Below are 25,046 nucleotides of genomic sequence, written 5' to 3' on the forward strand. Positions count from 1 at the left end.
GCACTCCACGCTGCACTGTGGTTCCGGCACTCCACGCTGCACTGTGGTTCCGGCACTCCACGCTGCACTGTGGTTCCGGCACTTCACGCTGCACTGCGGTTCCGGCACTCCACGCTGCACTGTGGTTCCGGCACTCCACGCTGCACTGTGGTTCCGGCACTCCACGCTGCACTGTGGTTCCGGCACTCCACGCTGCACTGTGGTTCCGGCACTCCACGCTGCACTGTGGTTCCGGCACTCCACGCTGCACTGTGGTTCCGGCACTCCGCTCTGCACTGTGGTTCCGGCACTCCGCTCTGCGGTTCACCTCATTGCACAGTGCCAGGAATGTATGGGCGGCAGGTAATCTGTGGGAAAGCCAATATTCTGTAGCAGTGTAATCTAGGGGAGGCTACATATCTCCTCCAGCTCTACTGTAACATGCTTTGCGGAGGGAGTTCTCCTTTATACCTTGGATTGGAAGGGGAATGGCTTTCCTCTCCTTCCTGTACAATCTCAGTGTATGGCTGGAGGAAATCGCCTGTCCTGTGATGTTCCGAGGTCTGAGTGGCTGCGTGTTTGGAAGACAGATTCTTTCTGGAGGAATCAGACTTGCAGCTCCCATCTCTGCACATCGGTCCTGTGTGCGATTCCTGTACAGCTGAATGTCTGTCACTGTCACTTCTATTAGAGGAGCCGGCTGATGAAGCTGCAGATTTCTGCTTTGCGGCGATGTCTGGGGAGACGCGGTGACTTGCTTTTTCCTAGAGATGAATAATTTCATTATGTAATCTGTAAAAACAGAGCAAAGCAACTAAAAGACATACAATGTATGCATGCGTGTGTATAGTGTGTCTGTATATATATATATATATACTGTATATAGTGTGTCTGTATATATATATATAAATAGCGTGTGTGTATAGTGTGTGTAGTGTGTCTGTGTGTATATATATATATATATATACTGTATATATAGTGTGTGTAGACGAAAGGGGATATCTAGTACAATCTCATTATTTGCGGATGATACTAAACTAAGCATGCCAATATCTTCTATGCAGGATGTGGAAACCTTACAAGCGGACCTGAACAAAATAACGGGGGGGGGGGGGGCAACTACATGGCAGATGAGGTTCAATGTTGAAAAATGTAAAGTAATGCACTTGGGTGCCAGAAACCAGAAAGCAAGCTACTCACTAGGGGGGGAACCTCTGGGTGAGTCTAGGATGGAAAAGGACTTGGGGGTACTGGTAGACAACAGGCTTGGAAGTGGCATGCAATGCCAAGCCGCTGCAAGCAAAGCCAACAGAATACTGGGATGTATAAAAAAGGGGATTCACTCCAGAAATAAAGAGATTATTCTCCCGCTCTACAAGACTCTGGTCCGGCCACATCTGGAGTATGCTGTCCAGTTCTGGGCACCGGTCCTCAGGAAGGATGTGCTGGAACTGGAGAAAGTCCAGAGAAGGGCAACAAAAATAATTAGGGGAATGGAGGACATCGGCTATGAGGAAAGACTACAAGCACTGAACCTATTCTCTCTGGAGAAGAGACGATTGAGGGGGGATATGATATCAATGTACAACATACAGGGGTATACAATGTACAACATACAGGGGTATACAATGTACAACATACAGGGGTATACAATGTACAACATACAGGGGGTATACAATGTACAACATACAGGGGGTATACAATGTACAACATACAGGGGGTATACAATGTACAACATACAGGGGGTATACAATGTACAACATACAGGGGGTATACAATGTACAACATACAGGGGTATACAATGTACAACATACAGGGGGTATACAATGTACAACATACAGGGGGTATACAATGTACAACATACAGGGGGTATACAATGTACAACATACAGGGGTATACAATGTACAACATACAGGGGGTATACAATGTACAACATACAGGGGGGTATACAATGTACAACATACAGGGGGGTATACAATGTACAACATACAGGGGTATACAATGTACAACATACAGGGGGTATACAATGTACAACATACAGGGGTATACAATGTACAACATACAGGGGGTATACAATGTACAACATACAGGGGTATACAATGTACAACATACAGGGGGTATACTATGTACAACATACAGGGGGCATACAATGTACAACATATAGGGGTATACAATGTACAACATACAGGGGTATACAATGTACAACATACAGGGGGTATACAATGTACAACATACAGGGGTATACAATGTACAACATACAGGGGTATACAATGTACAACATACAGGGATATACAATGTACAACATACAGGGGGTATACAATGTACAACATACAGGGGTATACAATGTACAACATACAGGGGGTATACAATGTACAACATACAGGGGTATACAATGTACAACATACAGGGATATACAATGTACAACATACCGAGGTATACAATGTACAACATACAGGGGTATACAATGTACAACATACAGGGGTATACAATGTACAACATACAGGGGTATACTATGTACAACATACAGGGGTATACAATGTACAACATACAGGGGTATACAATGTACAACATACAGGGGTATACAATGTACAACATACAGGGGGTATACAATGTACAACATACAGGGGGTATACAATGTACAACATACAGGGGTATACAATGTACAACATACAGGGGTATACAATGTACAACATACAGGGGTATACAATGTACAACATACAGGGGTATACAATGTACAACATACATGGGTATACAATGTACGGTTAGCAGCAAACACACACACATCATAGGATGAACTGGATGGACGGATGTGTTTTTTCAGCCTCACAAACTATGTAACTATGTAACATTTGCCGATCCCGCCAGGAAGCCGACACTGCACTCCGCTATTCCCAGGCAGTGAGACATTTCCCGATCTGTGAAGTTGCACATCGGTAAATGTCTCACAGACTGTGATTAGTGGAGTGCAGTCACGGCTTCCTGGGGGGGGGGGGGGATGGGGCACGTGGGAACTCAAACACCCGAACCAGGCTTACCACCTCATCCCTTTAAACCAGGACACATTAATTACACAGATCCTGGGGCTGATTAAGGGGGTAATTAAACTCACTTAGTGCCTTATGTGCATATCAGCCCCAGAAGCTGTGTAATTCAGATGTGTCCTGGTATAAAGGGCGGTAAATGTCGTCCGCAGCCATCTCTATTGCTGAGCCTACAGCAGATTGATGAAGTGGTCACTATATCAGTATATGTATGGCCACTATATATACAGTATATATAAGTATACACACACATTCTATATACAGAATACATTACTGTAAAATGTTGTCGCGGTCGGTGAGATCCGTTTGATCAGCGCTCCCGGGAAGGAGAACGATCGATATGTTACATGTTAGGAAGCACTCAGCACCCCCCCCCCCTATTATATAAGAGCGCTCATCCATCAGAATGAATCTTTTAGTAGTCTCTCCAGCCATTCTATGCAATCACTGCACTCCGCCAACGATCGGCCTATGGAGAGGAGAGCTATGCAGCATTTCTGATCCTTATCCAATTAAAGTGCAAATCTTCTCTGAGACCAACAGCTGACCATTCTTTTCTCTATGGAGGGAAGAAATGAAGCTGAAGAGTCGCTGAACTAGAAGAAGGCATCAGATGAGTGCGACTCACACAAAGCCAAAGTCATGTGAAGCCAACATCATACATGTACAGATCTTATACTCCGAGAATAACGGGGGGCCAGAGATCTGACAGAGAATGACGGGGGGCCAGAGATCTGACAGAGAATGATGGGGGGACAGAGATCTGACAGAGAATGATGGGGGGACAGAGATCTGACAGAGAATGACGGGGGGCCAGAGATCTGACAGAGAATGATGGGGGGACAGAGATCTGACAGAGAATGACGGGGGGCCAGAGATCTGACAGAGAATGATGGGGGGACAGAGATCTGACAGAGAATGATGGGGGGACAGAGATCTGACAGAGAATGATGGGGGGACAGAGATCTGCCAGAGAATGACGGGGGGCCAGAGATCTGACAGAGAATGATGGGGGGCAGAGATCTGACAGAGAATGACGGGGGGCAGAGATCTGACAGAGAATGATGGGGGGCCAGAGATCTGACAGGGAATTATGGGGGGCCAGAGATCTGACAGGGAATGATGGGGGAGGGGGGGCAGAGATCAGACAGAGAATGATGGGGGGGGGCAGAGATCTGCCAGAGAATGATGGGGGGGGCAGAGATCTGACAGAGAATGATGGGGGCCAGAGATCTGACAGAGAATGATGGGGGCCAGAGATCTGACAGAGAATGATGGGGGGCCAGAGATCTGACAGGGAATTATGGGGGGCCAGAGATCTGACAGGGAATTATGGGGGGCCAGAGATCTGACAGGGAATGATGGGGGAGGGGGGGGCAGAGATCAGACAGAGAATGATGGGGGGGGGCAGAGATCTGCCAGAGAATGATGGGGGGGGCAGAGATCTGCCAGAGAATGATGGGGGGCCAGAGATCTGACAGAGAATGATGGGGGGGGGGCAGAGATCTGCCAGAGAATGATGGGGGGCCAGAGATCTGACAGAGAATGATGGGGGGCAGAGATCTGACAGAGAATTATGGGGGGGGCAGAGATCTGACAGAGAATGATGGGGGGCCAGAGATCTGACAGAGAATGATGGGGGGCAGAGATCTGACAGAGAATTATGGGGGGGGCAGAGATCTGACAGAGAATGATGGGGGGCTAGAGATCTGACAGAGAATGATGGGGGGCCAGAGATCTGACAGAGAATGATGGGGGGCAGAGATCTGACAGAGAATGATAGGGGCCAGAGATCTGACAGAGAATGACGGGGGGCCAGAGATCTGACAGAGAATTATGGGGGGGCAGAGATCTGACAGGGAATTATGGGGGAGCAGAGATCTGACAGGGAATTATGGGGGGCCAGAGATCTGACAGAGAATTATGGGGGGGCAGAGATCTGACAGGGAATTATGGGGGGGCAGAGATCTGACAGGGAATTATGGGGGGGCAGAGATCTGACAGGAAATTATGGGGGAGCAGAGATCTGACGGGGAATTATGGGGGGCCAGAGATCTGACAGGGAATTATGGGGGGCCAGAGATCTGACAGGGAATGATGGGGGGGGGCAGAGATCAGACAGAGAATGATGGGGGGGAGAGATCTGCCAGAGAATGATGGGGGGCCAGAGATCTGACAGAGAATGATGGGGGGGGGGCAGAGATCTGCCAGAGAATGATGGGGGGCCAGAGATCTGCCAGAGAATGATGGGGGGCCAGAGATCTGCCAGAGAATGATGGGGGACCAGAGATCTGACAGAGAATGATGGGGGGGGGGGCAGAGATCTGCCAGAGAATGATGGGGGGCCAGAGATCTGCCAGAGAATGATGGGGGGCCAGAGATCTGACAGAGAATGATGGGGGGCAGAGATCTGACAGAGAATGATGAGGGGCAGAGATGTGACAGAGAATGATGGGGGGGGGGCTGAGATCTGACAGAGAATGATGGGGGGCCAGAGATCTGACAGAGAATTATGGGGGGGGGGGCAGAGATCTGACAGAGAATGATGGGGGGCAGAGATCTGACAGAGAATGATGGGGGGCAGAGATCAGACAGAGAATGATGGGGGGGGCAGAGATCTGACAGAGAATGATGGGGGCCAGAGATCTGACAGAGAATGACGGGGGGCCAGAGATCTGACAGAGAATGATGGGGGGCAGAGATCTGACAGAGAATTATGGGGGGCCAGAGATCTGACAGAGAATGATGGGGGGCCAGAGATCTGACAGAGAATGATGGGGGGCAGAGATCTGACAGAGAATTATGGGGGGCCAGAGATCTGACAGAGAATGATGGGGGGCCAGAGATCTGACAGGGAATGATGGGGGGCAGAGATCTGACAGAGAATTATGGGGGGCCAGAGATCTGACAGAGAATGATGGGGGGCCAGAGATCTGACAGAGAATGACGGGGGGCCAGAGATCTGACAGAGAATGATGGGGGGCAGAGATCTGACAGAGAATGATGGGGGGCAGAGATCTGACAGAGAATGATGGGGGGGCAGAGATCTGACAGAGAATGATGGGGGGCAGAGATCAGACAGAGAATGATGGAGGGGGGCAGAGATCTGACAGAGAATGATGGAGGGGGGCAGAGATCTGACAGAGAATGATGGGGGGCAGAGATCTGACAGAGAATGATGGGGGGCAGAGATCAGACAGAGAATGATGGGGGGGGGGGCAGAGATCTGACAGAGAATGATGGGGGCCAGAGATCAGACAGAGAATGATGGGGGGGGCAGAGATCTGACAGAGAATGATGGGGGGCCAGAGATCTGACAGAGAATGATGGGGGGGGCAGAGATCTGACAGAGAATGACGGGGGGCCAGAGATCTGACAGAGAATGACGGGGGGCCAGAGATCAGACAGAGAATGATGGGGGGGGCAGAGATCTGACAGAGAATGATGGGGGGCCAGAGATCTGACAGAGAATGATGGGGGGGGCAGAGATCTGACAGAGAATGACGGGGGGCCAGAGATCTGACAGAGAATGATGGGGGGGGCAGAGATCTGACAGAGAATGATGGGGGGACAGAGATCTGACAGAGAATGATGGGGGGCAGAGATCAGACAGAGAATGATGGAGGGGGGCAGAGATCTGACAGAGAATGATGGAGGGGGGCAGAGATCTGACAGAGAATGATGGGGGGCAGAGATCTGACAGAGAATGATGGGGGGCAGAGATCAGACAGAGAATGATGGGGGGGGGGGCAGAGATCTGACAGAGAATGATGGGGGCCAGAGATCAGACAGAGAATGATGGGGGGGGCAGAGATCTGACAGAGAATGATGGGGGGCCAGAGATCTGACAGAGAATGATGGGGGGGGCAGAGATCTGACAGAGAATGACGGGGGGCAGAGATCTGACAGAGAATGACGGGGGGCCAGAGATCTGACAGAGAATGACGGGGGGCCAGAGATCAGACAGAGAATGATGGGGGGGCAGAGATCTGACAGAGAATGATGGGGGGCCAGAGATCTGACAGAGAATGATGGGGGGGGGGCAGAGATCTGACAGAGAATGATGGGGGGCAGAGATCTGACAGAGAATGATGGGGGGGGCAGAGATCTGACAGAGAATGATGGGGGGCAGAGATCTGACAGAGAATGATGGGGGGCAGAGATCTGACAGAGAATGATGGGGGGCAGAGATCTGACAGAGAATGATGGGGGGCAGAGATCTGACAGAGAATGATGGGGGGCAGAGATCTGACAGAGAATGATGGGGGGCAGAGATCTGACAGAGAATGATGGGGGGCAGAGATCTGACAGAGAATGAATGTATTTGTAACTATATATGGGAGTATACAGATATACAATTCTATGGCTCTGCTTCCTTCTTTTTAGTGCAGCCGGGGATTTTTTCATCTGGAACTTGGTGAACTCCGGCCCTCTGCTCCCCGACTCCCCATTATTTATTTATTTATTTATTTAAATCAGAAATGTTTATTGAAATTTCAGCATAATACAAGAAGAATAGAAAATTCTCATCAGCACAGAAGTTAAGAAGGTGCTCGGGTAAAGAAGCATTGCCATAGTCATATAGGGGAATAATACTTCCTACACACAGGTCGGTGTCCGGACATTGGACCCGCCTGTCCCAACCTCTGTGCTTGTATAGAAGTCTATGAAAGGGGCGGCTCGCCAACTATTTACTTGTAAACACAGAAATCCGGCTACTGACAGTCCCACAGATCTCATCTCCTGAGGGGCCCCCACTGACTGCATGATAGAGACAGGGGAGATGCCGGTGCCCGGGGTGCTGTGCAGACACCGACACCCCCACTGCATGATCTCCCCACAAGTGAGAGAGCCACAGCTAACTACAGTGTGGAGGTATTGGAGACAACTGGGTGCTTCAGTTTAATAGAGCAACAAAAGTAAGACCTGTGGAAGATAGTGGAGCTTTTAAGGAGGTGGGGAGAAGATGGGGGCAGTGGAGGGGAGGGGGGGAGGGGGTAGGGATGCATGCAGAGGTCAGAGCTGAAGAGGTTTGAAAGTGAAATGTGGATGGGGGATGCAGAGGTAAGCAGCTGTGGAAAAAGGCTGAACTCTGCACTCTGTGTGTAGAGCACCCCTGAACTCTGCACTCTGTGTGTAGAGCACCCCTGAACTCTGCACTCTGTGTGTAGCGCACCCCTGAACTCTGCGTGTAGCAGACTGCTGAACTCTTCACTCTGTGTGTAGCGCACTGCTGAACTCTGCACTCTGTGTGTAGCGCACTGCTGAACTCTGCACTATGAACTCTGCACTCTGTGTGTAGCGCACTGCTGATCTCTGCACTGCTGAACCTCGCACTTTGTGTGTAAGCCCCACCCCCTTCCCGAACTCTGTGCTCCTGGTATTTAATGCCCCTTTAAGACCCCCCACTGTTAGTGAAATTTGACCACACCCACTATTTAATGCTGTTTGGAGGGGTTGTGGATGAGTTCCTTTACCTATTTTATGAGACAAAAAGCCTCGAGTGCAGCACAATGGAAATCTGTCACTTCCTATCTATCTCAGCGTGTTGAATGGGGAGGAATATACAGAAACACAGAGGGAGAATCTCCTTCCCCGGGGGTAATCCAATAATGGAAGAAGGAAACAAGCAGGTTACACCACAAATAATGAAGGTGCACTTTGGATACAAATTTTGTGAGTGATTTCCGTGACGTTTTAGTGCGTTGGTGACACATTTACATGTGACATAACGGGGAAATAATAAAATGGAAGACCTGGCTGTGATAGAGAGGGGTAAGGGGGAGGAGTTCTGATTCTATTGGCTGGACTTTGTTTACAAATCCTTGCTGGAGATGACATGAAAAGGTGACATTTCCATTCTTTGGAGACTTGGTGTCACCAGAACCAGGTAGGGGCCCCTCCCTGAGAACTATCCTCCTCCTCCCCCGCCATTTCCCTGATTTAGTCTTATTTCTCTCTCGCTGTGCAGAGGATTTTGCGAGGTTTGCGGGGGTTTTGGCCACGTTGGGTTCAGTAACAATCTCTCCATTGGACGGTTTGCTGCTGTTAGGTGATTGGTTGTGTCAGAGATTGGGTTTTGTCTCATTGAGTTGCATCCTTATGACCCGGATTGGGTGATTTCCTTGTGTCTCCTCTGTACTCGGTGTCACTGAAAATCGGTGACACTCATTGATGGAGAATTGTAAACGGCCCTCAATGTAAGCAATGATAATTTTATCTGAGGGGATGATCCCTGAAAATCCCCCGAGGTTCTCCTTCACTCACATGGATGGTACAAATATTCTCAATGACATGGAGGAATAATAGCGATGGACCTACCTCGGGTACACGGTACCGGTCTGCCCTGCCCCCCTGCTCTGTACTTCCAGCACAGGAAGGATAATTCTGTAACTTCTCTGCAGGTTTGTGACTCTGCTCCGGTAATCTCTGACCGGATCCGGCCAGACTGGGATCATTATTCTGTTGGTTTGAATGGCTTTTTATAAACGGTAATCTGAAGACGCCATTGGCTGCCTGTCCCTGATTAGGACTCCGATCTCTACTTCCTCCCGCTTCCTCCATGTTTGCAATATCCTGACAGCAGAAAAAATATATGAAAGATATACAGAGCCAAAATAAATCAAAATGAATCTCTTCTATTGTTTCTTCAATATTACCCAACCAGATATCAGATCCAATCACCGGGGATCAGATCCAATCACTGGGGATCAGATCCAATCACTGGGGATCAGATCCAATCACTGGGAATCAGATCCAATCACTGGGAATCAGAACCAATCACCAGATATCAGATCCAATCACTCCAATCACTGGGGATCAGAACCAATCACCAGATATCAGATCCAATCACTCCAATCACTGGGGATCAGAACCAATCACCAGATATCAGATCCAATCACTCCAATCACTGGGGATCAGAACCAATCACCAGATATCAGATCCAATCATCAGATATCAGATCCAATCACCAGAGATCAGATCCAATCACTCCAATCACTGGGGATCAGATCCAATCATTGGGAGTCAGAACCAATCACCAGATATCAGATCCAATCACTCCAATCACCAGAGATCAGATCCAATCACCGGGGATCAGATCCAATCACCAGGGATCTGATCGCCACTAGGGATCAGGTGCAATCACCAGATCCAATCACTCCAATCACTGTGGATCAGATCCAATCACCGGAGATCAGATCCAATCACTGGGAATCAGATCCAATCACTGGGGATAAGATCCAATCACTGGGAATCAGATCCAATCACCAGAGATCAGATCCAATCACTCCAATCACCGGGGATCAGACCCAATTACCAGAGATCAGATCCAATCACAGGGGATCAGATCCAATCACCAGGGATCCGATCACCACTAGGGATCAGGTGCAATCACCAGATATCAGATCCAATCACTCCAATCACTGAGGATCAGATCCAATCACCGGAGATCAGATCCAATCACTGGGGATCAAATCCAATCACCGTGGATCATATCCAATCAACGGAGATCAGATCCAATCACTGGAGATCAGATCCAATCAACGGAGATCAGATCCAATTACTGGAGATTAGATCCATTCACAAGGGATCAGATCCAATCACCAGAGATCAGAATCAATCACCGGGGATCAGGAATCAGAACCAATAACCGGGGATCAGGGATCAGATCCAATAACCGGGGATCAGGGATCAGATCCAATAACCGGGGATCAGGGATCAGATCCAATCATTGGGGATCAACTCTGACAAATGGTTCTGCTGAAATATTTCTCCACCATTCATCAGATGGCGGCTTCCATACAAAGAAGGAAAGGAGCAGCCTCAGCCCAGACTCTGTCCACCCCCTCCCCGACGCGTTTCACTCGACGGAGTCTGGGCTGAGGCTGCTCTTCTGATGCATGGGTTTTGTGTTATGTGCGGCATTCAGGATTTTCTCCTTTCCTTCACTGACATTCCCAGAGCTAAGACGAGCTCTTCCCTGTCTGCATTCCCAGCGGTAGACAGTGGATTAGAACCCACCAGAGCCTTGAGCGGCACCTTTCCTTTCCATACAGAACAAGGCGTGGTCAGTCCCTAAGGACGGCCTTCAGCTTGTATAAGAGCAGTTTGAGCAGCGAGCTTTGTGGAAGCTTTTAAAGTACAATTCATCTCCAGTTTGTAACTGTTGAACACAGATCCTAATGGGAGTGCTGATTGCCACTCTACACAAGCTTCAAGAAGTGCTGAAGCCTGCTAGCAGCTTGTTTAAAGTGGCAATCAGCACTCCTATTAGGATCTGTGTTCAATGAATTGTACTTTAGAAGCTTCCAGAAAGCTCGCTGCTCTCACTGCTCTTCTACAAGCTGAAGGCCTCATTGGGAAAGGGCAGAAAGACCACAAGCAATGCTTGGGACCGGTATGATTGTTTGCAGTTCCTCTTTAGTCTGTGTTGTCTACAATGTGAATGGCTGGGATTCTCATGCGGATTTTGTCTGTTCAGTGCGATTGTAATGCAAATTTCATGCGTTTTCGGACGGGATTCGGCAAAACTGCGATTTCTGTAAGGTAAGAAATATGTAAGAATCATAGAAAAGCTGTATTCGCACACATCTGAACACGATGCGATTTCATGACCGTTTCCATTGATGTCTATGGAGAGGAAAATCGCACCGCAATGCAGGTAACTCTGCATGGCATTCACACAGCAATCACACTGCATAGATGTCAACGACCATCACTGAACACAACGGGATTTACTAAAGCTACAGAGGGCGAAATTATTCACAATTCTACCGAGAAACCAATCCGCTTCTAACCTCAGCTTAACCACTTCAGCTCCGGAAGATTTACCCCCCTTAATGACCAGGCTATTTTTTCCCATACAGCACTGCGGTACTTTAACTGACAATTGCGTGGTCGTGCGACGCTGTACCCAAATAAAATTGACGTCCTTTTTTTCCCACAAACAGAACTTTCTTTTGGTGGTATTTCATCGCCTGTGCGATTTTTACTTTTTGCGCTATAAACAAAAAAAGAGCGACTATTCTAAAAAAAAAAAACAATACAATATTTTTCACTTTCTGCTATAAAACATTCCCAATAAAAAGAAAATGTAAAAATCTATTTTTTTCATCATTTTAGGAGAATTTGTTTTCTGCTACATAATTTTGGTTAAAAAAATCCCAATAAGCGTATTTTGATTGGTTTGTGCAAAAGTTATTGCGTCTACAAACTAGGGGAATAATTGATGGCATTTTTACTTATTTATTTTTTTCTTAGTAATGGCGGCAATCTGTGATTTTTGCGGGACTGCGACATCACGGCGGACAGATCGGACCCCTAACTGACATTTTTGACATTTTTGGGGTTACCAGTGACATTACTACAGTAATCAGTGCTATAAATATGCACTGTCACTGTACTAATGACACTGGCAGGGAAGGGGTTAACACTAGGGGCGATCAAAGGATTTAATGTGTCCCTAGGGGGTGCTTTCTAACTGTGTGGGGATGGGCTTGCTGCATGAACACAGAGATCTGTGTTCCTAAATAAGAGAATCCCTGTGTTCATTGCTGACAGAAGAGTGGTCTGACGTGTTTACAACAGCAGGCCGCCATTCTGTCTCCACGGGGACCGAACGTGGGTGCCTGGCGGCAATCACGGCTGCCGGATCCGCTGATTGGCTCCCCCTGTGGCTGATAGGCGCCTGCGCATGTCCATGCTAGTGGTCTCGTGAAGCGATGTACAGGACAGAGCCGACCTGCCACAGTAAAACGACAGCGGCTGGTCGGCAAGCGGTTAAAGGAGACGCATGGGATTCCTTTTTCCCTAATTAAACTTACCTAGGTGGATGCAGCATCTGCCCCCCCCCCCCCCGGTGCCTCTGCCCTGAGAACCCAGCGATCGAACACCGCCAATCGCTCAGTTCTGACAGCTCCATGATCAGAGAGCTGCTGACTGTCAGTCACTGCTCTCCGCCTCCTCCTCACACATTGATGGGCTGGGCTGTGGAGGGGGCGGGGCTCAGGCTCTCAGTGGCTCCCCGAGAGGCTGAGCCAGATGATGGTCCGACTTCTGTGACTCCAGCCGCTCTCTGCTGAAAACGGGTCACAGGCTTGCAGGACGATCTACACTCCTGTGATCCATCGGAGAAGTGCAGCCAAACCAGTTTTCCCCGTACTTCTCCTTTAACTAAGCTTTGGCAATAAAAGCTGGAAGCTGATTGGTTTCTCTGCAGTGTGACTGATTTGGCCGTCTCTAGCTTTAGTAAATAACCCCCAATGTGTTTTTGGATGAGATGAGAATCGAGGCTTTTTGTAACACATAAAATTTGTGTCTGTGTGAATCGGCACTCAGTGCAATCATTAAAGCCGAGTTCCACCCTCGGAAAGTTTTTTTCAATAAAAATCCCCCCGGGACAGTCAGGGTTGGTAGGTTCCACAATGGATGCCTCTGTACTGTCCTGGGTCACACTTACCTGTAAGAAGAAATACTTACCTTGAAAATTTCTTCTGCAGCGCTGCCAACTCGGATATGGGCAGCTGAAGCCGCAGCGTCCTCTTCTGTGTCCTCTTCGCCCAGAATGCCCTGCACCGGCCCCGCTCATCACTTCCGGTGCGGGCGTGTCATCCCATGCCCAGAAGCTGTTTAGCAGGGAATGACTCGGCTGCACTGGAAGTGACGAGCGGGGCTGGTGAAGGCGCATTGATTCCTGGGAGCGATGACGTTCAGCCACCAGGAATCAATGCAAAGAGGAAGTGACGGCGCGGGCCTCAGCCGCAGAGGGAGGAAGTGACGGCATGGGCCGCGGCCGCAGAGGGAGGAAGTGACGGCACGGGCCGTGGCCGCAGAGGGAGGAAGTGACGGCATGGGCCGCAGAGGGAGGAAGTGACGGCACGGGCCGTGGCTGCAGAGGGAGGAAGTGACGGCACGGGCCGTGGCCGCAGAAGGAGGAAGTGACGGCATGGGCCGCAGAGGGAGGAAGTGACGGCACGGGCCGCAGAAGGAGGAAGTCACGGCACGGGCCGCAGAGGGAGGAAGTGACGGCATGGGCCGCAGAGGGAGGAAGTGACGGCACGGGCCGTGGCTGCAGAGGGAGGAAGTGACGGCACGGGCCGTGGCCGCAGAAGGAGGAAGTGACGGCATGGGCCGCAGAGGGAGGAAGTGACGGCACGGGCCGCAGAGGGAGGAAGTGACGGCACGGGCCGCAGAGGGAGGAAGTGACGGCACGGGCCGCAGAGGGAGGAAGTGGAAGGAAGGGGAGTATATTTTTCTACAATAACAAGGTAAGTAAACAAAAAAAAAAATCTTAACCATCCATTTCTTTTGCAGGTGACCAAAAGCAAGCGGATGGCCCAAAATTGATTATGTCGATTTTGTGGCCGGAACTCCGCTTTAAGATTCCATTTCTCAGATTTCTAGCGCACTCTACAAGCTGCCAGCGCCTCGATGACTGAAAGCAGAGGACGCTATGCAGGATCTAATGACATGAAACACCCACAATGCTCCTGGCAGTCAGAGAGTGGAGGGTACGGATCAGCTAGATCACAAAGAGAACTGGATTGTCAGCGTCACCTGAAGAAGCACCAAATGCCCCGATACTTACCCCGGTGTCATACTGGGGCTGTTAATGGCCACCATTACATGCACTCGTACCTCACTCGTACCTCACATACCTCATTATGCTGCTGCTGTAGATTTTCTATTCTGTGATAGATTTCTTTTGCTTTCTCCCAGAATTCCTCATGGCGGATCTTCCAGGTCGCAGCCGGTTCTGTATTTGGCGTTTGTTCACTGAGAGACAACATTTCCGCTGCGTTCATAGCGAGAGGAAACATGAATCAAACAAAGGAGAAGACTAAACATGTATCCCCCCCCCTCCCCCTCCCCCTAGGCTGGAAATCACCCCACCAGACCTGATCTTAGAGGGGGGTAACTCACCCCATGAATAAAGGCTAGAAGAGCCCCTCCTGAGAGTGCGGAGTTCCTCATTGTATTATTCATGGTCTGAGCTGCCTGGACGCTTCACCTTTAAGCCCCGTACACTCGATAAGAAAATCTGAAGGGAAAATTCATCCGACGACCGATCTGCCGATTTTCAGATTGTTAGTTTGGTGCTTTCCACAGCCGACTCCGACTTTTCGGCTGACAAAAATCCTGGTGTGCAGCTATAAAATTTTTGTCAACCATCAAAACAACGTCCGATTTTCATCTCATCAGTACAGATCACATCTATCACATGACATCACTTCTATCACATGACATCACTCCTATCACATGACATCACTCCTATCACATGACATCACTCCTATCACATGACATCACTTCTATCACATGACATCACTTCTATCACATGACATCACTCCTATCACATGACATCACTTCTATCACATGACATCACTCCTACCACATGACATCACTTCTATCACATGACATCACTCCTGTCACATGACGTCACTCCTATCACATGACATCACTTCTATCACATGACATCACTTCTATCACATGACGTCACTCCTATCACATGACATCACTTCTATCACATGACATCACTTCTATCACATGACATCACTTCTATCACATGACGTCACTTCTATCACATGACGTCACTTCTATCACATGACATCACTTCTATCACATGACATCACTTCTATCACATGACATCACTTCTATCACATGACATCACTCCTATCACATGACATCACTCCTATCACATGACGTCACTTCTATCACATGACATCACTTCTATCACATGACGTCACTCCTATCACATGACGTCACTTCTATCACATGACATCACTCCTATCACATGACATCACTCCTATCACATGACATCACTCCTATCACATGACTTCACTTCTATCACATGACATCACTCCTATCACATGACGTCACTTCTATCACATGACGTCACTTCTATCACATGACATCACTTCTATCACATGACATCACTCCTATCACATGACATCACTTCTGTCACATGACATCACTTCTATCACATGACGTCACTTCTATCACATGACGTCACTTCTGTCACATGACATCACTCCTGTCACATGACATCACTTCTGTCACATGACATCACTTCTGTCACATGACATCACTCCTATCACATGACGTCACTTCTATCACATGACATCACTCCTATCACATGACGTCACTCCTATCACATGACATCACTCCTATCACATGACGTCACTTCTATCACATGACATCACTCCTATCACATGACATCACTTCTGTCACATGACATCACTCCTATCACATGACATCACTTCTGTCACATGACATCACTCCTATCACATGACATCACTCCTGTCACATGACATCACTCCTATCACATGACATCACTCCTATCACATGACGTCACTTCTATCACATGACATCACTTCTATCACATGACGTCACTTCTATCACATGACGTCACTCCTATCACATGACGTCACTTCTATCACATGACGTCACTTCTATCACATGACGTCACTTCTATCACATGACATCACTCCTATCACATGACGTCACTTCTATCACATGACATCACTCCTATCACATGACGTCACTTCTATCACATGACGTCACTTCTATCACATGACGTCACTTCTATCACATGACATCACTCCTATCACATGACGTCACTCCTATCACATGACATCACTTCTGTCACATGACGTCACTTCTATCACATGACGTCACTCCTATCACATGACGTCACTTCTATCACATGACGTCACTTCTATCACATGACGTCACTTCTATCACATTACATCACTTCTATCACATGACATCACTCCTATCACATGACGTCACTCCTATCACATGACATCACTCCTATCACATGACATCACTTCTGTCACATGACATCACTTCTATCACATGACATCACTCCTATCACATGACATCACTTCTGTCACATGACATCACTTCTATCACATGACATCACTTCTATCACATGACGTCACTTCTATCACATGACGTCACTTCTATCACATTACATCACTTCTATCACATGACATCACTCCTATCACATGACGTCACTCCTATCACATGACATCACTTCTATCACATGACATCACTTCTGTCACATGACATCACTTCTATCACATGACATCACTCCTATCACATGACATCACTTCTGTCACATGACATCACTTCTATCACATGACATCACTCCTATCACATGACATCACTTCTGTCACATGACGTCACTCCTATCACATGATGTCACATCTATCACATGACATCACATCTGTCACATGACATCACTTCTATCACATGACATCACTTCTATCACATGACATCACTCCTATCACATGACATCACTTCTGTCACATGACATCACTTCTATCACATGACGTCACTTCTGAAGTAGAATTCTGTCCTACGGGAAAATTCCTATGAAAATATCCTCTTCACTTTCCACATCAGACTAGGATGCCACATAAAACGGAGGACAGATCGTTCGATAATCTCATCGTGTGTACGGGGCTTTAGGATTCACACCAGAAACTGCAGATTCACAAAGCATTTTTGCATGCACAGTGCCATGCATTGGACACATTTCCATGTGCATTTGCATACATTTACGATGTGCAGCGACTTGCTGCACTGTAATAGGGGAGGACCGCCCATAGGATAGGCTGGAGTCTGGACTGTCTATGCAGTTGTTGGGAAGTCAGAAATGCATCCCCTGCATGCGGTGTGAATGGCCCTCATTGGTAGATTTATTCAGGACAGTTTACATTTGTTAACCTCTTCAGCCCCCCCGGAAGATTTACAGGGCCAATCGCAGCCCATCTGTACCATGTGATTAGTTCTGGCCAATCACAGCTAATCAAAACAAAACAGACTGAATGAATCAGTTTCATTCAGGAAAATTCTTGCTTATAGCAATGTAATGCACGGTTATAAGCAATCATAATGTGTAAAAAAAAAATAATAATAATTAGAAAATCCTAACTTGACCGGTGCAGACCAGTCAGGTTCCTCCACCCCAAACAGTTGATGCGGGTGAGGATCCTCTGATGGCAGTTGATGCGGGTGAGGATCCTCTGAAGGCAGTCAATGCGGATGAGGATCCTCTGATTGCAGTTGATGAGGGTGAGGATCCTCTGATGGCAGTTGATGAGGGTGAGGATCCTCTGATCGCAGTCAATGCGGGTGAGGATCCTCTGATGGCAGTTGATGCAGGTGAGGATTCTCTGATGGCAGTTGATGAGGGTGAGGATCCTCTGATCGCAGTTGATGCGGGTGAGGATCCTGTGATCGCAGTCAATGCGGGTGAGGATCCTCTGATTGCAGTCAATGCGGGTGAGGCTCCTCTGATCGCAGTCAATGCGGGTGAGGCTCCTCTGATCGCAGTCAATGCGGGTGAGGATCCTCTGAAGGCAATTGATGCGGGTGAGGATCCTCTGATGACAGTTGATGCGGGTGAGGATCCTCTGATCGCAGTCAATGCGGGTGAGGATCCTCTGATCGCAGTCAATGCGGGTGAGGATCCTCTGAAGGCAGTTGATGCGGGTGAGGATCCTCTGATCACAGTCAATGCGGGTGAGGATCCTCTGAAGGCAATTTATGCAGGTGAGGATCCTCTGATCGCAGTTGATGCGGGTGAGGATCCTCTGATCGCAGTTGATGCGGGTGAGGATCCTCTGATCGCAGTTGATGCGGGTGAGGATCCTCTGATCACAGTTGATGCGGGTGAGGATCCTCTGAAGGCAATTTATGTGGGTGAGGATCCTCTGATCGCAGTCAATGCAGGTGAGGATCCTCTGAAGGCAATTTATGTGGGTGAGGATCCTCTGATCACAGTCAATGCGGGTGAGGATCCTCTGATCGCAGTCAATGTGGGTGAGGATCCTCTGATCGCAGTCAATGCAGGTGAGGATCCTCTGAAGGCAATTTATGCGGGTGAGGATCCTCTGATCGCAGTCAATGCAGGTGAGGATCCTCTGATCGCAGTCAATGTGGGTGAGGATCCTCTGATCGCAGTCAATGCAGGTGAGGATCCTCTGATCGCAGTCAATGCAGGTGAGGATCCTCTGATCGCAGTCAATGCGGGTGAGGATCCTCTGATCGCAGTCAATGCGGGTGAGGATCCTCTGAAGGCAATTTATGCGGGTGAGGATCCTCTGATCGCAGTCAATGTGGGTGAGGATCCTCTGATGGCAGTTGATGAGGGTGAGGATCCTCTGATTGCAGTTTATGCGGGTGAGGATCCTCTGATCGCAGTCAATGCGGGTGAGGATCCTCTGATCGCAGTCAATGCGGGTGAGGATCCTCTGATGGCAGTTGATGAGGGTGAGGATCCTCTGATGGCAGTTGATGAGGGTGAGGATCCTCTGAAGGCAGTTGATGAGGGTGAGGATCCTCTAAAGGCAGTTGATGCGGGGGAGGATTCAGTCATTATCATGCGTTTGACTCTTACTTGTATGTCTGCAGTTCTGAAGGACAAAGGTGGCGGCTTTGTGCGTCTCGTCATCTTGTGAGTCTGTCAGCACCTGAATGATGAGGGGAAGTCCGTTGCCTCTCAGCAGCTCGTATTGATTTGGTTCTGTAGAATGAGACGCTCATTAAACTCAGATGACATAAATGATTGTCTGATTATTGCTGCACTGCTGTGGGAGCGTCACTGTCCCAGCGCCATGCAGCGGCCGATGTTTTCATTAGGAGGCGCGGCACGCCGGTCAATAAAACACGACAGCAGAGGAAAGATAAAAACAAGCCGCAGTCACATCAGACTGAGTGCTGCCAATACATTATATGGTGTAATCTGCAGGGGCAGCAACCAGTGTGACATGAATAGGTGAGCGCTGTGTGCGTCCTACACAAATGACGAGTGTCGGTAATAACACTTTATAGGAAATTCCAATCAAACCTGAACAGCTCACAAAGGAAGAAAACTTCCATTAAAGCCCAACTCCGAGCCCAGCCCCCACCACCAAAGCTTTGCCGTTCCCTTTGATTACTTTTTTTTTGTAACCTAAACTTTCCTGAAGTCTTCAGGCTGGTCATGTGACCCTGGGGTCCTCTTCCTCCCTTTCCTCAGAGTTGTGAAGTCCTCAATGATGAAAAAAATGTCATCATTGCTCTCCCCTGTGACTCCTCCCCTGAGGAGGGTCTATGATATTCTGCACTCACAGTATGTCCTCAGGTTTCTATGATGAATAACACTGGGTGGCGATATTAAGCATGGAAGACCACTGAGGACATCTAGTGGTGGATGGGATTATTGCGGGGGATAACACTGGAGACTGGGTGAGTATTGCAGCCATAACTGCATTTTCATTTTAAACGTTGGCTAGGGCCCTTTTTCAAAAATATCTGGAGTTGGACTTTAACAATTTATTAAAGTTGAACTCCAGAAATAACTTTTTTTTTAAGTTTTATAGAGAGTGGGGAAGGCCCAGAGCTTCTGTCAGCTTTTTATTGGTGTCCCCACTGGGGAGATGTTTTTCCTCATTTCCTATAGGGACAGGGCATGATGGGAAATCCTTGGCTATAACATCTGTCAATGACTTCCTGCCCCGGTGACAACAGCTCCCTGCATTTCTTGTCCAGTTGTCAAAGACTGTCCCTGGGACACAAAGTCAAGCAAAATCTCCCTATGGGGGTCACACACAGCAATAAAAGCTTCCCAAAGTCAATAATCGTTTCCAAATCTAAAAATAAAAGTTTTGTCTGGAGTTTGTGTTGTGGAAATGTTATTAGGATTAGTGAGGACATTTCTCGGGATGTTTTATTTAGATTGTCATTATGGCTCCTGTTGTCGGTTTGCTTGTAATCCGCTCATTAGAGGGTGTGCGGGGGAACCGGCATTGAGGAAAGACTACTGACAGTGAAAACCTTCCCTTAGATGTGTAGACGTGTTCGCTCTACAAAGACATCTCCGCCGGTGAACACTCCATACCCGGGTCTGGTTGCCGGTAGAGATCTATGTGTATTGCGGTGCGGGGTGAATATGGTTTTGATCTCTATCTGCCTCTATGAAGGGATACACGCTCATGTCTTTCTACTGTGCCTGATCACCATAGTGGAAACCTCATGGCTCTTTCCCTGCAGATAGCCTCACATCTATGGGAACAGTAGAATAATCCTATTAGGAATTGTTCTCTGAGCTTTGCTGAATGGGATTCACACCAGTAGTAGTGGTGGGAATACATGTGTGTGTTTGATCAGAGCAGCGTTCACGGTTCTACATGCTGGTGTCATTGTGTAGTGTTAGGCGGGAAGCCGTGCACTCTATTCTGCTCATTCACATTTGTGTACTTCCCCTTTTCTATTGTACATTTGAATGTATACATGTGTGTCATTGGCTGATTCTATGTGAGTACTTGTGTCATGTGACTGTATATTAGGAACTGATTGGCTGATGTAGTAGAGTCATCACTTCCTGTTGATTGTTCCTTTGTCTCATAAATAAACGGAGCTCCCTGTCTGAGACAGGACATTTCTGGTAGTGATCGACCGATATCCTTTTTTTATTGCCGATACCGATACTGATATTTTGGTCATCGCATATCGGTATCGGCCGATATCTGCCGATATTTTCGAGCATTTTAAATTTTTTTTTTTTTACAGGTACTCTTGTGGAGGGATCTGGGGGGGGGGTCTAAAAGACCCCAAACCCCTCCTCTGCACTTAAAATCATTCAAAAAGCCAAGTTTGGCTGTTTTAAATGCTGTCATTTTTTGAATTTGGCGCCGAGTACCTGGAAGTGAGGTCATGACATCACTTCCGGGTTTTTGCATGGAGACCCAATCAGAGCCAAATGCGGCTTTGATCGGGTCTTCGGCGGCCGTGCAGGTAGGATGCCCAGGTCTCCAGGTGGAGAGGAGGGGCAGGAGGAGGTGGAGGAGGACATAGAATGGAGGAGATGGGACAGGAGGACATGGGATGGAGGAGATGGGACAGGAGGAGGAAGAGGACATGGGTTGGAGGATGAAAAGGGCATGGGATGGGGGAGATGAGACTGAAAGAGGAGGACATGGGATGAAGGAAATGGGACTGGAGGAGGAGGTAAATGGTATGGAGAAGGAGGAGGACATGGGATGGAGGACATGGAACTGGAGGAGATGGGATTGGAGGAAGAAGAGATAGGACTGGAGGAGGACATAGGATGGAGGATATATTGTATAAATGTATTCATAGTAATACACATTAGTAGCACGCATGGCCTATTTACAGATCCACAATGAACTGACATTGATAAACACTGGCTTATTCACCGTACCCAGGATATACTGTATACCACCAGGTAGTCCCCAGGTCCCCGCCCCCATGGTTTACAATAAATTGTATTTATAAAACAGGGAAAAATCCACACTAGGTCACGTAAATGGAAGGAAAAGGTGAGCAGCTATAAATTATCAATAGAAATAAGAAGCTGTGCTAAATCCTAATAGTACAATCACGAATAATCATACGGTAAATATTGTGGCATGAAAACAATTAAGCATGCAATGAATAAAATATCAGCAAAATATATCATTAACAAAATGTAGAAAAAAATAATCTATTAACCTCCTAGGCGGTAATCCCGAGCGTGACTCTGGGTTGATTTTTCATTGCAGGATCGGTAACCCCGAGTCACGCTCGGGGTGGATTGCAGAGAGCGCAGCGGTGTTCTCTTACCTTATCCTGGCGATCCAGCGATGATCTCTCATTGCTGAGATCGCCAGCCGAGAGTCCCGCCGCTCCTCCGTCCCTCCGTCGGTCTGATCACTTCCTAGTTCCGTTCCCTGCAGCAGCAATGCTGCATGGGAGCAGAACTAGGGAGGGAAATTTAAAAAAAAAAAAAAAAAAAACGTTGCACAAAACACATTTTATATTATATATATATATATACACACACACATATATATATATATATAAAATTATATTATTGATTCAATTATAATTAATGCGTTATATAATATATATATATATATATATATACACACATATATCTATATATAATATATAATGCATGAATTATAATCTAATCAATAATATAATTTTATTATATATATTATATTATATATTAAATAATAAAATAATATTATTGATTAGATTATAATTCATGAATTTGTGTTTCAAATTTATCACATCTGGGATGTCTACTAGAGTCTTGTTTTGGTCAGGTTTAAGTCAGTAATTACTAAGAATTGTAGGCCTATAATACATAACGCCAAATTTCCATGAAAACAAATGTACCGCTTTTGGTACAGAATTCCTGACAGAATCATACCGCCAGGGAGGTTAATGAAAGTGATAATATGAAATAGGTGCAAAATTCAGTCTTAGGTGAACATAAAAAATCCTTTCAATGAAAAAGTAATTTTCAATACTAAACAAGAGAGTCCATAAAGTGTAAATAGGTGTCAGTAACGCTGATTGATGAAATCCCCCACTTCGCATTCTTACCAGATAGCATGGACCATACATTATAATGGTCATAAAATCACAAAATAACCCGACATCAGAGATAGATCAGAGATAGATCAGAGATAGATCAGAGATAGATCAGAGATAGATCAGAGATAGATCAGAGATAGAGCAGAGATAGATCAGAGATAGACGGTGGGTGCAGAGATACATCAGAGATAGATCAGAGATAGATCAGAGATAGATCAGAGATAGAGCAGAGATAGATCAGAGATAGACGGTGGGTGCAGAGATACATCAGAGATAGATCAGAGATAGATCAGAGATAGATCAGAGATAGAGCAGAGATAGATCAGAGATAGACGGTGGGTGCAGAGATACATCAGAGATAGATCAGAGATAGATCAGAGATAGATCAGAGATAGAGCAGAGATAGATCAGAGATAGAGCAGAGATAGATCAGAGATAGACGGTGGGTGCAGAGATACATCAGAGATAGATCAGAGATAGATCAGAGATAGATCAGAGATACATCAGAGATACATCAGAGATAGACGGTGGCTGCTCAGCATCGATGGCCTTTTATTTAAAATAAAGAAGAATAAATTCTTCTTTCCTTTCTTCTATCATAGAATATAGTCTCTGATGTTGTGATTGTTATTTTCTTTTTTATGTTTGTATGATTTGTTGGTTATAAAAAATTAATAAAAAGAGATTTAAAAAAAAAAAAGAAATGTAAGAAGTATCTTCAATAAAGTGTAAAGAGGCAGAAATGAGTCAAAACCCAGCAGACTGTCAGCTCATGGGACGGAACGCCGTGAGGAACGGCTAAGCAAGTGCGATGTCCTCAGTAACAGCCAATGATATATTTTTCTGATATTTTATTCACTGAATGTTTATTTGTTTTCATATTTACCTGATGATGATTCATGATCGCACTATTAGGATTCAGCGCTGCTTCTGATTTCTATTTTCATTGTATAGAATGTACATGACATGCGTCGTTGTCATACCAACTATTTATTGGATGGAATCTCATGATGGTTTCATTTGTAAAGTTTCACAGAGGCCGAGGATATTTGGAACCCCAAGAAACGCGTTGTGACAACTGTTGGGGTCCCCCCTGCTACTGCCAGCGAGGATCTTGAAGTCATCTGAGGGATGAATACATTCTCAGAGTAGGGAGGGAAATCAATGTTATACCATAAAACAAGAGTTTATTGAAGTGGAACTTCAGCCAGAAAATGAAGTCCTGCTGGACCCCTTCAGGCGGCCCCTTTGTAGGTATAGAGATGTAAAACATTAAAAATAAGCGTCTGTACTGTGTACAATCCCCCAATACACTGTCCCCCTGCTCTGCACATGCTCAGTTGCTCTCTATTTTAGGCCCTATGCCGAGTTGTAGAGGCAGATCTACTGAAAGCCTTAAAGGGGAATTAAACTCCTATCCTTTACAGCCAAGAAAGCGGCTTCTGTTTGATCTGCAACTGCCATGGTGTTGCCCATGTGATCAGTTATGACACAGGCATTTAATGAAATGTGAAATTTTGATTTTTACATTTTTTTTTGAGAATTTCATATAAAAAATGTGAAAAATATTGTTATTTTTTTCCAAATTGTCGCTCTTTTTTTGTTTATAGCGCAAAAAATTAAAATTGCGCAGGTGATCAAATACCACCAAAA

General features: G+C 46.9%; 2 protein-coding genes across 2 annotated transcripts in view; both read right to left on the minus strand.

Annotated features, from left to right (window-relative positions):
- Positions 1–25,046, minus strand: part of DYNC1LI2 (dynein cytoplasmic 1 light intermediate chain 2) — a 332,150-nt gene that overhangs the window by 158,890 nt on the left and 148,214 nt on the right. The window lies entirely within an intron of this gene.
- TERB1 (telomere repeat binding bouquet formation protein 1) overlaps positions 1–25,046 on the minus strand; it is a gene marked incomplete at its 5' end in the record, with an annotated part of 113,547 nt that overhangs the window by 42,831 nt on the left and 45,670 nt on the right. The window contains 4 exons of the mRNA XM_082271067.1: positions 451–743; positions 9,342–9,596; positions 14,678–14,814; positions 19,426–19,551. Coding sequence (XP_082127193.1) covers positions 451–743; positions 9,342–9,596; positions 14,678–14,814; positions 19,426–19,551 — 811 coding nt within the window. The remainder of the gene's footprint in view (positions 1–450; positions 744–9,341; positions 9,597–14,677; positions 14,815–19,425; positions 19,552–25,046) is intronic.

Source organism: Pelophylax lessonae, assembly GCF_965119305.1.
Source record: "Pelophylax lessonae genome assembly, chromosome: 10".
Lineage (NCBI taxonomy): Eukaryota > Metazoa > Chordata > Amphibia > Anura > Ranidae > Pelophylax > Pelophylax lessonae.